The sequence below is a fragment of the Tupaia chinensis genome, unplaced genomic scaffold (assembly GCF_000334495.1).
Source record: "Tupaia chinensis unplaced genomic scaffold, TupChi_1.0 Scaffold000600_1, whole genome shotgun sequence".
In the NCBI taxonomy this organism is placed as follows: Eukaryota; Metazoa; Chordata; class Mammalia; order Scandentia; family Tupaiidae; genus Tupaia; species Tupaia belangeri.
Window position 1 is genome coordinate 302,466 of NW_006160117.1, and position 16,505 is coordinate 318,970.

The 16,505-nt window shown below is 39.7% G+C and overlaps 1 protein-coding gene across 2 annotated transcripts in view; it reads left to right on the forward strand.

The window, feature by feature from the left end:
- PDK3 (pyruvate dehydrogenase kinase 3) overlaps window positions 1–16,505 on the forward strand; it is a 60,462-nt gene that overhangs the window by 42,337 nt on the left and 1,620 nt on the right. The window contains exons 6-11 of one of the 2 annotated variants that reach the window (XM_027775718.1): window positions 3,482–3,558; window positions 5,258–5,359; window positions 5,822–5,932; window positions 9,581–9,694; window positions 11,501–11,640; window positions 14,547–14,595. In XM_027775718.1, coding sequence (XP_027631519.1) covers window positions 3,482–3,558; window positions 5,258–5,359; window positions 5,822–5,932; window positions 9,581–9,694; window positions 11,501–11,640; window positions 14,547–14,595 — 593 coding nt within the window. The remainder of the gene's footprint in view (window positions 1–3,481; window positions 3,559–5,257; window positions 5,360–5,821; window positions 5,933–9,580; window positions 9,695–11,500; window positions 11,641–14,546; window positions 14,596–16,505) is intronic. The other variant, XM_027775719.1, reaches the window with a different exon arrangement.

Sequence of the window (16,505 nt, forward strand, 5' to 3'; positions counted from 1 at the left end):
GAAAGAAAGAAAGAAAGAAAGAAAGAAAGAAAGAAAGAAAGAAAGAAGGAAGGAAGGAAGGAAGGAAGGAAGGAAGGAAGGAAGGAAGGAAGGAAGGAAGGAAGGGGAAGAAAGAAAGAAAAGAAAGAGAAAGAAAGAAAGAAAGAAAGAAAGAAAGAAAGAAAGAAAGAAAGAAAGAAAGAAAGAAAGAAAGAAAGAAAGAAAGAAAGAAAGAAAGAAAGAAAAGAGAGAGAGAGAGAGGGAGAAACATTCTAGACCTTTGATCAGAAACAATTTTAGGATAATAGGAAGCAAGCAATTCTAGGGTCAGCAAGTGGCATGGAGGTTAAGGTGACTGGATTTCACATGACCAACTGTGCAGTTCAAATCCCAGACCCAGTGACTTGAGAAATACACTGTGTGTGGGTGTGGGTGTGGGTGTGTGCCCAAAATCCCAAGAGGAGGATGGAGAAGGGGTGTGGCATAGCCCTCGCCCCGGGGAGGAGGGGGAGATTTCTTTTTTTTCTTTCTCTGTCCTTTTCAGTGAGTGCACGTATCCTATAGCAAAACTAAAAAAATAAAATAAAGTGAAATTCTAATTTGAAAAGTCTTGAAGAATGGAATGGATAATATGGAATAAGCTAAGAAGCTATTTAGAAGATCTCTAGTGATATTTTTTTTTGGCTGGTTCCCCAAGATGAGAGGTAGTCAGAAAGTCCAGAAAAGAAACACAGAATTGTGTAGGAAAGACATGTACCAAATGTGAAGCAACCTAAAAAGCAGTCAGAGGAATAGGAAGAGGCTCAAGACTAAGGACATTCTCCTCCAAGTGACACTTGAATCATGCCATTGGACTTGGAAGGAAATGCTAAGTGTCACTGCTCTGCAGTGATCAATATTTACATAGTTTTAATGTTACCAACTCTATTGAGTTTCAGCTTCCTTAAAAAACGTATAGGTGGGACCAGCAGTTGGCATAATGGCTATGTTGCTGGACTCCCATGTAGTTGACCGCGGTTTGAGTCCTGGACCTGGTGGCTTAAACTCACACCAGGCACATGTGCGTGCATGCCCAGGATCCCAGGAGGAGAATAGAAGAAAAGGGATTGCGGCGTGGCCACCCCCCTGGGGGGTGCCCCCCCCCCCCCTCCACACACACACACACGGGTGATTTCTTGCTTTCTGTCCCTCTCTGTCTTTCTGGAGAGTGCACGCGCCCTATAGCAAAAACCTCTTAAAAAAAAAAAAAGAACCTATAGGCAATGTACAGAGTAATTAATTGGGGCTACAGAACAGAATGTAAATATTAACTAAAAGACTACAGTGGAAGTAATGAAGAGTGGTTGCCTCTCAATGCAGGCTGAGGGGTAAGAAGGGAAAGTGTGAAGGGACTTACACTTTTTTCTTTTCTTCCTTCTCCTTCTCTCCTTCTTCATTGCCAGAGAATGTGTATGTTTGCATGAGAGAGAAGGAGAGAAAGTACCCCCCAGTGGGTGTGATCACACCACAATCCTTCTTCCTCCATTTCTCCATCCTGTCAGAATTTGGGATGCACATGCACATGTGCCCTGTGTATTTTTCTTTTTTTTTTTTAAGAGAGATTTTTGCTATAGGGCGCATGCACTTGCCAGAGAGAGACAGAGACACAGAAAGCGAGAAATCACCCCCCAGGGGGAATGGCCACATCACAGTCCCTTCTCTGTTCTCCTCTTGGGATTTTGGGCACGCACATACACGTGTCCGGTATGAGTTTCAAGCCACTGGGTCTGGGACTTGAACTGCGGTTGACTACATGGGAGTCCAGCAACACAACCATCTGCTGGTCCCAACCTCCTGTATTTTCTAAGCTGCTGGGGCTGAAATTGAAGAGCAGTTGGCCATAGTGAACCTGCCTCCCAATTCAGAGTGTTTAACCACTACTCTATGGAGCCAGCTCTGTTTTTCTTCTTTGTGAAAAATTTCAAGCTATTTGTATATTTAAATAATTTTTTAAAGCAACCGATTGCCACAGGATTCAAGATTGGCCATGAAAAGCTGTAGGTTCAGTGTCCAGTTTCCCCTTCTTCTGTTGCTGTAGGCCCATTGGCTTCTCCAAAGCCTGTTTCCTCCCCCTGCAAATGAGGACGTTTGCCCTACAAGCCACAAAGTATTGTCAGGAGGATTCAGTTGGCTGATGTATGTGAAAGGTCTTTGTAAACTGCTAAGAATCAAACAAATGTCAACTCTAATTTGTATTATTGTTAATTGCTTACTTTATTAGAGGAAGTAGTTAGGTTGAAATTATAACGTGAGTGAATATGTCTGCATTCTATTTGAGATTCAATCACCTAAGTGATTTCAGGTCATGAGGGGGAGGAAGGACTAAATTTTTGTGTATCTCCTCATTACCCCATGCTGTTTTTAGTGCTTGACATGGGGATTTGGTGTTACTCAGATATTCTTCAGAAGATCCCTGATACAAGGAGAAAAGACTATAGATCTCCAGAGGTTTGTCTATTAGCTGATGATTTAAAAAGTTTGTGGGGCCAACAGATGGCATGGAGGCTAAGGTGGCTCGATCCCACATGGCTGACTGTGTGGTTCAAGTCCTGGACCCAGTGGCTTAAAAACATGCCACACATGTGTGGATATGTACCAGAAATCCCAAGAGGAGCATGGAGGAGGAGAAGGGATTGCAGCGTGGCCATCCCCCTTGGGGGGAGCTTTTTAACTTCCCTTCTCTCTTTCTCTCTGTCTCTGTCTCTATTGCTTGTGAGCACATGTACCCTATAGTAAAGAAAAAAATTGTAAATTTCACATTCTATTCTAAAATATGCCATTTTTACCATAATTTAACAAAAAGTTTATTCATTTCTTCTGAGAGAGAGAGGAGAGTGAGAGAGAGGCACTCCCAACTGGGTCTCCATGCCATGATCTACCCCAGTGTCAGCCAACCTGGATTACAGGCACACACACACATGCCCAGTGTATACATACGCGGCCCTGGCATACAAACTCAGGACCTTCTCATGTGGGTCCAGTGTGTTAGTGCTATGTATCCATTTAGATCCAATTTAACAAAATTTAACACTCCTGTTTAGTCCAGTTCACCAGCCCCTTTTCTTGTGGGACTTGACATTGCCCTAGATGACCACTAGAGTCAGGGGCAGGGGTGTCCTCCAATTTGAAAAACACCCAGTGATCCTTAGATGACTTCATGTAATGCTGCTGAGAACGTTATGACACAGGTGATCGTATTCTAATTTTGCCCAGCTCCATTTCAGAGAGATTGAGTGATCTGACCAAGGTCACATGGCTGTAACGTGAAGGAACTGGGCTTCACCCAGGTTTGTTTGATTCTCAAGCATTTGCTTTTGCTCAGCCCTGCCTTTAGAGGTGGGAACCTAAATTCGCCTTTTATAGAGTTCTGCTTTATATGCTTAGAAAATTGAAAGAAAACAGTATTCTTGACTTTCTACTAGTTTGGGTCCTTATTCATTGCCTGTTTTGTCTCTGTTTATAGCCAAAGCACCAGACAAGCCTATTCAGGTAGTTTATGTGCCCTCACATCTGTTTCACATGCTATTTGAGTTGTTCAAGGTAAGTGGAATTTAAAAACATGGAAAGAAGTCTTCATTTTAAATTACTTCGATTCAAGGCATAATGGATTCATTAGATTAGCATAAGAAAAAGATTTTGCATAACCATTTTTAAAATTCTATTTCTGATATCCTGTGGGTTTTATAATTTGTACACTGTGCGATGAAAAACTGCTGTGTACAGTATAGTTTTCATGAATATTAGTACATACTGGTTTTGAAACTTAATTGTACTTTAGTGATTTTATATAAAATCCATACTGTTTTTCCTTCAGTTATGAGATTAGAGATGCTTTTTTAGTTTCCAAACCTGGCAAAGGTTGTAGCCAGATCAAAATAAAAACATGTTTATACATATTTATGGTTTTGAACATTCATCATGTTGATGCTTTAGTAGCTGTTCCAGTCCTGAGGGACTCTAATCCTTTTATTTTGTTTATCCCCTATCAGAAGATCTGCCAAAGGCAGAGGGAGAAAAAGTAGACACGCTAGACCAAAAGGGACCAAAACATCAAACAAAACAAAACAACTCCCCCAAACCTCTTTAGATTCCCTGTGGCTTAAACTGTTGCTTTTGTTAACCAGTAGGTAATGGCATGTACAGAGGCAGTGTTATAGGCACAAGACATTTGAGCTAAAATTGTATTTCTTCCGATGTATAAAACACTGCGTTGAACACCTGAAAAATCAGTTATGCAGATTTGCTTCCAAAAATTAGAATGTTACTGATGTAACCCTTTAAGGTGGGATGGGCATTCAGTTGTGAACTTTCTCTTCAACAGCTGTGGCTTTTACAGAATTTCTCTTCAACAAGTATTTCCTCTACTTTTCTTTTTTCTCAGCCAGATGATTAATTTTTGTGGGAAGCATGAATTCTTTGAGTTTTTCTGCCTTCTTTAGAGGAAAGGTGCTCTATAAATTCAGACTGATAAATAGGATTTAACATGTACAAATCAGCCTCTGTAATCCTCATTACATGTGATAAAAACATTCATCTGGGGGCCAACAGGTGGCATGGTGGTTAAGGTGCTGGACTCCTATATGGCCAACTGTGGTTCGAGTCCTAGACCTGGTGACTTGTTTTTTTTACTCCCCCTCCCCCGTCTCTCTCTGGTGAGTGCATGTGCCTTATAACAAATTACAAAATAGTAGCAATAAGTAAAATTAAATAATTATTAAAAAATATTCCTCTGAGTTGAGTTGAATAATTTAAATACCCTAAAGCAAAAACAGAAAACAAAAAAAAGAGGGAAGGAAGGAAAGAAAATTACATAGTGGGGACAGCAGGTGGCATGGTGGTTGGGATGCTGGACTCTCACATGGCCCTCTGTGAGTCCAGGACCTGGGGGCTTGCTTTCTCATTCTCATTCTCTCTCTCTCTCTCTCTTTTTCTCTAGTCAAACTAAATAATAATAATAATAAGTAAAATTAAATAAAGTACTTCTAAAAGAAAACTACGTTGCATGTTAGATAGGGCTAAAACTAGAAGAAAAACAAAATAAAGTGTTAGTAAATTTTTCCTTGATCCAAATAAATGTGTAGCTAAGCTCTTTAGAAGGAAGAAATGCCATATAAATCCAACGGATATTTACCCCACAAAGGAATTGTTGCGTATAAGTAATCTTGTGCTTATTTCTTCTTTAAAATTGTGGTTTGTGAGTCAGCAGGATAGCTTAAAAAAAAGGACCTTGTTATTTTAGAACTCCATGAGAGCGACAGTTGAACTACATGAAGATAGAAAAGAGGGCTACCCAGCTGTTAAAACCCTCGTTACTTTGGGTAAAGAAGACTTATCCATCAAGGTAACTGCTTTATTTGTGTGTAGACTTGAATTGTTAGTTGATTTTAGAATACCTAGACACTGAGACGTGAGAGGGAAATGAAGAAAGCTCTTAGGTTGTCGGGAAAGTCATGGCATATTTTTCTATGTAAAATTTCCAGACAACCTAATAACATTTATCAATTATCTTATTTGTCAGTGCTGTGCTAGATCCATGCCTTAAGTTACTCCGTCTAAAGTTCATTAGAACCCCATCATTCAGGAAGCTGACCGAGACCTCAAACCCAAGCCTTTCAGACCCTACCACACTACCCTGCCTCCTTTGTTTGATACTGTTCACAAGGAAACAATATTTCATTGGGGGTTCAAAGCCCTTGTGTGTTTTAGAGTAATCTGATATGTTTTTTATTAAATGAACTCATCTCTTCCCACTACATATAAATTGACTTCTTTGTTTTCTTTTGTAACATTTTGTGCACTGCAGATAAGTGACCAAGGTGGTGGTGTCCCACTTCGAAAAATAGATCGTCTTTTTAACTACATGTATTCAACTGCTCCCAGACCTAGCCTGGAGCCTTCAAGAGCTGCCCCTTTGGTAAGCATCTGAAACTGCTGCTGAAAGAGGATCTTTTTTTTTTTATTTTTTCCAGTTCATCATTTTTTTTTTTTTGAAAAATTCCTGACATTACAGAAGAAGGAGGATCTTTAATGCGGGGAGGGACTATCTGTCTCCCCACATTGTTGCACTAACCTCTTTGATTTAGAATATTGCCTGTATGACTTGGAGGAGGGAGAATTTTTTTGCCTTGACAATGTTCTCTCTGAATCCTTTGGACTTAGATTTTTTTCCCCCTAATTTATGTGCAAGAGGCACTCCAAGCTGAATGTTTCATCCCCAAATACAGAGAAAAATGCACCTCACTGTGGTAAGACTGCTACTGGCCCCATGTACCACCTAGCAGTACCCTGGAGAGGGTGGAAGTTACCAGTGGGTGAGCAAAGAACCAACACAGGGTGTTGGCTACAGCTCATTCCTGGATCTTTTGTGGCTATGTACCATAGAGGCCCAACTCACCCTGAGCCTTTGAATCACTACGATCAAATTTGTTTATATAATTGGGGCCAGCAGGTGGCATGGTGGTTAAGGTGCTGGATCCCACATGGCTGACCATGGTTCGAGTCCTAGACCCAGTGACTTGAAAATCACACCGTGTGTAATTTTGGACATAGGTGTGCATGCCCAAAATCCCAAGAGGAGAATGGAGGAGAAGGGATTGTAGTGTAGTCATCCCGCTGGGGGGTAATTTCCCACTTTCCCTTTTTTCTGTCTGTCTCTGTCTCTCTCCGGAGTGCTCATGCTCTATGGCAAAAAAATAAATAAACTATTTAATTAGACAGTTAAATTATAAAAACATTAAATTCTTTACATTGACTAACATAAGCACAAAACATATAGGATGTGTATGCATTTTCAGAGCCCTTTCTGTCTTACTGTGGAAATAACCTTCAGCCCTGGGAAGGCAGTGAGAAAAGCCTCTGGTTACCATGGTAGCACTGAGATCCTGGTAGGGCCACACTCTCTTCTTCCCCTACTGAGTGTTTCTAATTGACAAACAACAATTGAACCCTTTGTCATTAAACACAGCAACATATCTATCAGTCTGTAAAATGGTTCTAAGTTCAGAGTATAAATTAAGTTTCATGATAAAGTCCTACCTGACTGATAAGCATGTAAGATTATATTTTATTTGTAAGAATAAAATCAAACACTTTGCATCATTTACTCAAGACAGTTTGTTAACTCAGCGTGTTGAAAACAGAGAGGAAGTCATTTATATAGGATTCAAGAACATTTGTGAAGGATCAGTTTTGAAAGGTATTACTGACTAGGTTCTGGTACCTGCTTAAATCAATGTCAAAAGGAGAAAAGGCACTACCCACAAATCTAGCTCCTTCCCCAGTTGTTTAAAAGGGATATAGACTATGAAGCCAGCTGGTGGTGTGATGGTTAAGACACCTGGATCCCACATGGCCAACTCTGTGGGTTGATTCCCAGGCCCAGTGACTTGAAAAACATGCTGGGCATGTGTGTGCATGCTCAAAATCTCAAGTAAACTGCTCAGAGTCACACAAAAACTGAATTTCAACCTAGGTCTGAATCTAAAGCACATACTACTACGACCACATGTGTATATACTCCCTCCCTCCTTAACCTTGTTCACGGATTTGAGCAGAGGTGATGAAGCTTGGTGATATAGCATCTCTGCCCCACTCCACTACCACCTCAAAAGTTTTTTAATTTTATCTCAATTATCTTTATTGTTTTCTTATTGTTCTGATTGATATCTGAGACTGTTTTTTCCCCCTTCAATTTGCTATAGGGCATGTGTACTTGCCAGAGACAGACAGACAGAGGGAAAGTAAGAAATCACCCCCTGGGGAGATGGCCACACCACAATCCCTTCTCCTCCATTCTCGGGATTTTGGACACGCACACACATATGCCTGGTGCAATTTTCAAGCTGCTAGGTCTGGGACTCCACCTGTGGAGTTGGCCAAGTGGAATCCAGCTAACTTAACCTCCATGCCATATGCTGGCCCATGAGACCTTTTTTTAGGAAAAGTTTACTTATTTCTTCCATGAGCAAGAGAGAGAGACAGAGAGACAGAGAGTGTCCTCAGCAGGATCTTAGCACTCTGATCTACTTCCAGCCTTAGCCCGTCCTGAATCATGGGCACACATGTGCCCAGTGCATTCATGGAATTCTTCAGACATGAACCAGAACTACCTCATATGAGTCAGCCTTCCAGAATATCACATTTTACTGCTACATCACCATCCACCCTCTCTCCCTTTTTTTTGTGAGATTTTTTATTTTTTGAGAGGTTTTTCGCTATAGGGCATGTGCGCTCACCAGACAGACAGAGAGAGACAGAGAGACAGAAAGCGAGAAATCACCCCCCAGGGGGGATGGTCACGCCGCAATCCCTTCTCCTCCATTCTCTTCTCAGGATCTTGGGCACGCATGCACACGCGCCCCGCATGAGTTTTAAGCCACCGGGTCCGGGATGCGAACCGCGGTCGACTACGTGGGAGTCCAGCGACATAGCCATTACGCTAACTGCTGGTTCCTGTGAGATATTTTTACTGTAGGACACATGAGCTCATCAGAGAGACAGAGACAGAAAGTGATTAATCACCCCTCTCCCCCAGAGGGGATGTCATGCTGCCATCCCTTCTCCTCCATTCTTCTCTCAGGATTTTGGGCACTCACGCACACATGCCTGATGTGAGCTTTAAGCCTCCAAATCTAGGACTTGAACTATTATCGACTACATAGGAGTCAAGTGACGTGACCATTGTGCCATCTACTGGTCCCCACCCTCTCTCCCTTTGTAAAAGAAACAGCTCGTTATTAACAGTGTTCAATGACAAAGCAATATAGGAGGGTACTGTAATTTTTTTTCTTGTCTCTAAAAATATGTGAACTATAATATATCAAAATAGTGTAGCATCCCAAGGACCTTAAGAAGTAGCCTCTGAGAAAATTATTTTCTTTCCAGTGTTTTAACCTTGTCACTGGTAGATTTGAACTTCTGTGCTATTAATTTTCTCTTCAAAGGGCGAGGAAATCTGGTAATGGAACTCCAAAATGATGTGGTTTGGTTTTGTTATCAGATAAAATTTCACTCAATTTAAGATTTACTTTTTAAAAGAGTGCTAGTAATTTGTTTTAAAGTGTTTTTAAAAAGCATTAGCCAAAAATTGGAACATTGCTCTTATCATCCAAACATATGGGTGAAAGATAAGGAGATCATTTGCTATAGATGAGCTTATACATCACTGAAAAGGTTGAATCAAGAATTTATTGACTTGGGGGCCAGCAAGTGATATAATGGTTAATATAACCATAGTCACATGGCTGACTATGGTTCGAGTTCCAGACCTGATGACTTGAAAATCACACTTGGGCACCTGTGCGTGCGTGCCCCAAATCCCAGGAGGAGAACGGAAGAGAAGGGATTGTAGCATGGTCATCCCCACTGAGGGATGATTTCTCACTTTTCCTCTGTCTCTCCAGCAAGCACCCTCACCCCATAGCAAAAAAACCTTTTTTAAAAAAGAGTTTATTTGATTTAAATTTGAATCAAGAATTTATTTTAATCTTTTCTGAATGATCCTCCTATGAAACATGCTAGCATCGAGGCCTGTCTTACTGTATTACTTTTCTTTTCTTAATAGGCTGGATTTGGTTATGGCTTGCCAATTTCTCGTCTGTATGCTAGATATTTTCAGGGTGATCTAAAACTATATTCCATGGAAGGAGTAGGTACCGACGCTGTCATTTATTTGAAGGTACTGTATTTTATCTGTTAGTATGAAGGCATCTTTACTTTTAAAGCTATTAGTTTTAATCACTAATTAAGAATAGCACTGTATGATCTCTGACATTCAACTCAGACTCCAGTTTCACGTGGAAACCATGTTGTGCTTCATCATTGGATTTATGTTCAGATATAGCAAAATACAACACATGGTGATACAAACATAAAATATCGAATTTGTGTGTGTGTGTTCTTTTTTTAATTTTAATTTCTTTTATACATATGTCTCTTAGCTTGTAAAATGAATGTTCTAACATAAATACATTTCTCTTACTGCTGAGTGAAACAAGCCAGGCTATGAAGGAGAGACACTGTATGTCTCACTTAATATATACTGACTCCCTGTACTCTATGGCCAAAAATATTGAATTTTCAAACCACAGATTCTAAACAGTAATTTTTAAAAATTGCATGTTTATTGTAAGATCTGATCTAAAAAGAGACAGATTTTCATAAACTGAAGGCTTTTAGTCTTTTGCCTTAACAACTCACTGACTGTCTCAAAGTTATGATAATTGAATAGTCATAATACAGTTATATAAAAGGTTATTATCTAATAAAGTTCTCCATAACACAGTTTTTGTCATTCACTGGTGCTGTTTGACTTTAATTTCTAATCTCTAGACTATTTGGAGTACTTTTTGAATAGTTGATATAGGCTTATGATAAAAGCTACAAAAGGAAAAATAGTCTTTCCCACCCCTGGCCCTGAGCCACCACTTTTCTGCCCTAGGGTTAATCACAGATCCCTGTTGCTCAGGAATCCTCCTAGCATTGGTTCTGCAGTTATAAATATATGCCAGAAAATCTAATTTTCTCCCACATAAATGAAATTTCAGCACCATTCTCTCTCTTTTTTTCCCTTTCCCATATAGCTTGAAGATCTTTACATATCAGTTCATACAAAACTGGCTTATTTTTTTTAATTCTTTATTTCATTTTATTTATTCATTCATTTGTTTTAATTTGACTAGAGAGAGACATAATGGGGGTTGAGGGGAGTGAGAAAGCAAGCCACCAGGTCCAGGACTTGAACTGTGGTTGGCCGTGTGAGAGTGTCCAATACCTTAACCACCACGCCGCCTGCTGGTCTCGAAGAACTGGCTTATTCTTTTTAACAGTGGCATGGTCTGTTACTTCTATGTGATCCCATAACTTAAGCAGTTATTTGGGGTATTATCTTAGAGACAAGTGCATCTAAATGATGTGATATTTGATGTCACGTGATATCTATAAATCTAGCATATGAGACTTAATTTCTTCCTGGGCCATTTGGGAGTGCAGTTACCTGGTGAGCAGTAGTGCTTGGTCTAAGAACATATAGTCACAACAGTTGAATATCTCAAAGCAATATTAACTGAATTAAAATGATTTTGTTCTGGTTCTATATACTTCAATACTGATTTTGAATGAGTGAATGTCTCTTCATTCCTTTAAAAGAGCTTTAAAATGATAAGTGTTTAAAGTAATGGATCTGTTGACTACCCTGATTTAATCATTACACGATGAATACATGTTACACAATACCACGTTGTACCTCGTAATTATGTACAGTTGAATCAAAAAGTTAAAACAATAAAAGAAGAAGTTTTAATTTTTCCTGCCTGATCTTAAGTAAGCTACTAATATCTCATTTTAATAGAATTTCAAAACTATGCACTTAGGAGAAAAATATATGCATTAGGTTTCTGATGTTTTAAACACTTAGTTTTTCATGTGAGAAAAATGACACCGTAGACCTTTGGTGTATTGGTGTATATTTTTGTTTGTCCAATAGGCTCTTTCAAGCGAATCATTTGAGAGACTTCCAGTTTTTAATAAGTCTGCATGGCGCCATTACAAGACCACGCCTGAAGCTGACGATTGGAGCAATCCCAGCAGTGAGCCCAGAGATGCCTCGAAATACAAGGCTAAACAGTAACGTACCACTTTTGTTGTTGGTTTTTAATGAGAGATTCTCTCTTTTCTTGCTGTAGGGCGCATGTGCTTGCCAGAGAGACAGAGGGAGACAGACAGATAGGAAGCAAGGCATTATTACCCCCACAAGGGGAATGGCCATGCTGCAATCTCCTCTTAGGATTTGGGGCACACAAGCACATATACCTAGCATGAGTTTTAAGGCACCAGGTTCAAAACTTGAACTGAGATTGACTACATGGGACTCCAGCAACATAACCATTATGCCATCTGCTGGTCCCTGTTGTTTTTAAAAGTACTTTCCCTATTTTGCCCAGACCAACCTCAAACTCAAGGTCTTCCTGTCTCAGCCTCCCATGTAGCTGGGATTACAAATGTGCACCATCATGCCCAGCTTAATGTACCCCTTTGATTTCCATTAAAGTATCTCATTTGTCCCCAGAATGTACCAGCCTGACTATTGGCTGATTTCAGCCAATTTTCCTTTCTAGTTTTATCACTGGAAAAGCAGTGATCCCTACCGAAAGAAATGGAGCAGACTTCTCACCTCAGGCAGAAGGCTGGCAAGAATTGGGTGTCCAGAGTAGCTATTCAAATAGAGGTTCTGCTGTCTAGGGATCCCTGCACTGTAGAGGTATTAGCAGTGAGATTTGTCCTGCCATGGATTTTATTTAAAAAGCGATTACATTTGCAGTTTATCGTCATTCTTAGAGATAGACCAAGGAATGTTTAAAGAAATTTTGTGGGTTGAAATAGAAATGTAAAGAAGTTAAAATTATCAATCAAGATAAACAACATGCACTGGAATATTATTAAACCTTACAAAGCAAGAGCATTGGGGCCAGCTGGTGATGTGGTAGTTAAAGAGCTGGATCCCACATGGCTGACTTTGTGGTTCGAATCCCGGGCCCAGCAGCCTGAAGAACACACTGGGTGTGTATGGGTGCATGCCCAAAATCCTGAGAGGAGAATGGAAGAGGCGGGATTGAGGCATGGCCATCTCTCTGGGGAATGCTTTCTCACTTCTCTCTCTGTTTCTTTGTCTAGCAAGTGTACATGCCCTACAGCAAATTAAAGAAAAATAAACTCTCATTAATAGAAAAGCAGTATATTTGCATTATAAAAAGTAGTATAGCCAGCAGGTAGCATGGTGGTTGGGGGTGCTGGACTCCCACATGGCTGACTGCGGTTCGAGTCCTGGACCTTGTGGCTTTTTTTTTTTTTTTTTTTCCTGCTCTGGACCTTGTGGCTTGCTTTTTCATGTTCTCTCTCTCTCTCTCTTTCTCTCTCTGTCTCTCACTCACTCTGTCCCTCTCTGGTCAAGTTTAAATAATTAAATAAAGTTAAATAAAATCATTCTTTTTTAAAGTTAGCATAAATAAGTGGGATAAAGAAAGGAGAAACCACATATCCCACCGTCCAGAGATTTCCACTGTGACAGCTTTGTGTGTTTTTTTCCAGATATTTTGCTACTTACATGTATTTTTCCCCAAATGAGATCATACTCATTATACTATTATATAACCTGTTCTGTTTCCTTTAATCACCTCTACGTTTCTGTATCAAGAATCTTCCATGTCATTAAAATTTCCCTGATTTTTCCAAACTGGAATCCATTCCAGAACACATAACTCATCTGGGTAGACTCAAATTGTTTTTCTTTTTCTTTCTTTCTTTTTCTTTTTTCTTTCAAGAGAGGTTTTTGCTATAGGACATGTGCGCTCACCAGAAAGGCAGAGACAGAGAGACAGAAAGCTAGAAATCACCCCCCAGGGGTATGGCCACGCCACAATCCCTTCTGCTCCATTTTCCTCTTGGGATCTTAGGCACGCATGCACAAGCATCCAGCATGAGTTTAAGCTGACGAGTCCAGGATTCGAACCGTAGTTGACTGTGTGGGAGTCCAGCAACGTAACTATTATGCCATCTGCTGGTCCCATAAGTTGTTTTTAATCTAGTACATTGGAAGACCATGACAAGTTGTCCTATGCAAAGTCTCACCTTCATTTGTTTGATTTCTTCTTTGATATATTTAGTTTGTTCCCATCCTTTGTATTTCCTGTAAACTGGCAGTTGGTCTAAAGACTCAATGAAGGGCCAGCAAGTGGTATGGTGGTTAGGGCGCTGGACTCCCACATGGCTGACCGTGGTTCGAGTCCTGGACCTGGCAGCTTTCTCTCTCTCTCTTTGTCTCTCTCTGGTGAGTGCATGTGTCCTATAGCAAATTTTAGAAATAATAAAAAATAATAAATAAAATTAGATAAATCATTCTTAACCAAAAAACAAACAAACAAACAAACAAACTTATAATCAGCTATTGCAGAATTCCATTATGAGACCCATGATTCTTGGCTGACCCACCATTGGTGATGTGAAGCTTGACCATAGTTTAGATGATAACTATTTGACCCCTCCACGATACAGTTGTTTTTTTCCTTTTTCACTAGGCAGTAATCTATGTGGTATCATTTTGGCACTTATACAAAAGTAAATTTATCCACCAGCCATTCACCTAGTGATTTTTACCCCAATTGATCATTTTTCACCTGAATCAATAATTTTGTTAGAATTTGTAAAATGGTTTTTAAAAATCATTCTTTTGACATTCCCTTATAAAGGAACATTCTTCCTCATTAACCAAGGCCATTTAAGTACCTCGAAAAGTACAGTTCCTCCAATAAGTGTTTAACTCTTTTCCTTTAATTACCAGTTGTCAAGGTAAGAAGTTGAATTAAAATTCACCTTAAATGGTAACAAATGAGTTTCTGACTTTGTCTTGAATATTATTATGTTTATTTTAGATTTTTATTGCTTTTCTATATTTCAGTCAGTACTTTTAGTGAAGTATAAGTAATAAAGTACATATATCTTAAGTTAAAACTTGATTTTTTGTTTTTTTTCTACAGGGCATGTACGGTCGCTGAAGAAACACGAAAAGAGAAACAGAGAGGGAAAGTGAGAAAGCACAACCCCCACCCCGTGAGGGATGACCACACCACAATCCCTTTTCCTTCATTTCTCCCTCCTTTTGGGATTTTGGGCATGCACATGCACCTAGCTGTCTTTCAGGCCAATGAGTTTAGCACTTGAACTGCACAGTTGGCCATGTGGGATCCAGCTGCCCCAACCATCCCGCCACCAGCTGGCCCACTTGATGTATTTTTTACATCTGTATTTCCAGCAGCTCAAAAGACCTCTTTTTGCCAAATTTCTTTCTGCCCCCTCTCCACCTTGTAACTATTTTTCTGACTCAATCACCACAGGTACTATTCTTGAACTTAAAACACAAAGGGCATATGGGGTGTACCCTTTTTGTGTCTTTTCGTGAGGGTCACCCACATTATTGCACGTAGTAGTCATTGTGCTTTTGGATGTTTAAATTGACACGCCTTTGGCCAATGAGAGATATTTTGAACTGGATCCTTTCTGTTCCATTGACAGAAAAGCATTAACCTTTGAAAGTTTTCATTTTTTCTGGCCCAAGGTGATATCCTAAGCTCACCTTATACCTCTGTGCTCCAGTTCTAGCATCAGCCATTTCCCCAAGAAGTCCTGCTGCTTTTTATTTTATTTTATTTTTAGTTCTTTGCCATAGGGCTCATGCACTTGCTGGAGAAAAGGAAAGTGAGAAATCACCCCATGGGGGGATGGCCATGCTGCAGTTCCTTTTCCTCCATTCTCCTCTTGGGATTTTGGGCATGTATGCACACATGCCCAGTGTGATTTTCAACCCACTGGTCCAGGACTCAAACCTGGTTGGCCAACGTGGAGTCCAGCATCCCAACCACTACTCCACCTGCTGGCCCCAGTCTTGTTTTTTTTGGGGTTTTTTAATGAGTGTTAGAGAACAAAATATGAGAGTTGAGAATGCTCATTATACCTTTTCTAGGCTCTTTTCCTGGACAGAGTTATAAAAATTGTTCTTAAGTCATGAATTTGTCATATTGATACATTGATTCTATTTTAACAGTACAACGTTTCTCCCTAACCTATATTAGTGGTATATATCTCTTCTTGCCCTGAAAACCTCAATTCTTAAATTATTAATATAATGCAACAGAAATATATTTGCACTCAAATATAGTTCATATAGCTTTACAATTTTATATTATTATAGTTGCATTGGACTTTTCTGATGAGTGATATAAAGGGTATCTATACTAGTGTTTCTTTGTTTCTACGTAAATATCATGATGGGCATTGATGCAATATTGCTGGACTGGCACTCACCTTAAATGATGAAATTTAGAGGAGTTTGGCTTGCGAGTGTTAGTGTACGTGCACGTCGCACACACACTCACCATTCCCAAGCAAGGTTAAGCTAAATCAGTTTAAAATATTTTACAACAGATTTATTTTCCTTGATTCTATTTTCAATCTATTTGTTTGTTAGTTGACGTTGAACATTGGCATGACCAGTTAATTCAAACTATTGCTCTGATAGGTGGAGTAATTTATCCAAATTATAAAAATATAGGGGCCAGCAGGTGCCATGGCAATTAAGGTGGCTGGCTCCCACATGGCCATCTGCATGGTTCAAGTCCCAGACTTCATGACTTGAAAAGCATACCGGATATGTGTGTGTGGGGGGCGGGGGGGTACCTAAAATCCCGAGAGGAGAATGAGGAGAGGGGATTACAGCATGGCTATCCTCCCAGGGGTAGGGGGGATGCTTTCTCACTTTCTCTCTTTCTTTCTGTCTCTGTTTCTGGCAAACACATGTGCTCTATAGCAAAAAATTTTTAAAATAATATAAATGAATGAATGAATACATACATAAAGTCATCTTTATGAATAATAAGATCTATTTGAATTGTTAAATGGTGTATTTTATTGAATGTTGTTTTAAAGGCAACTTAAAAACT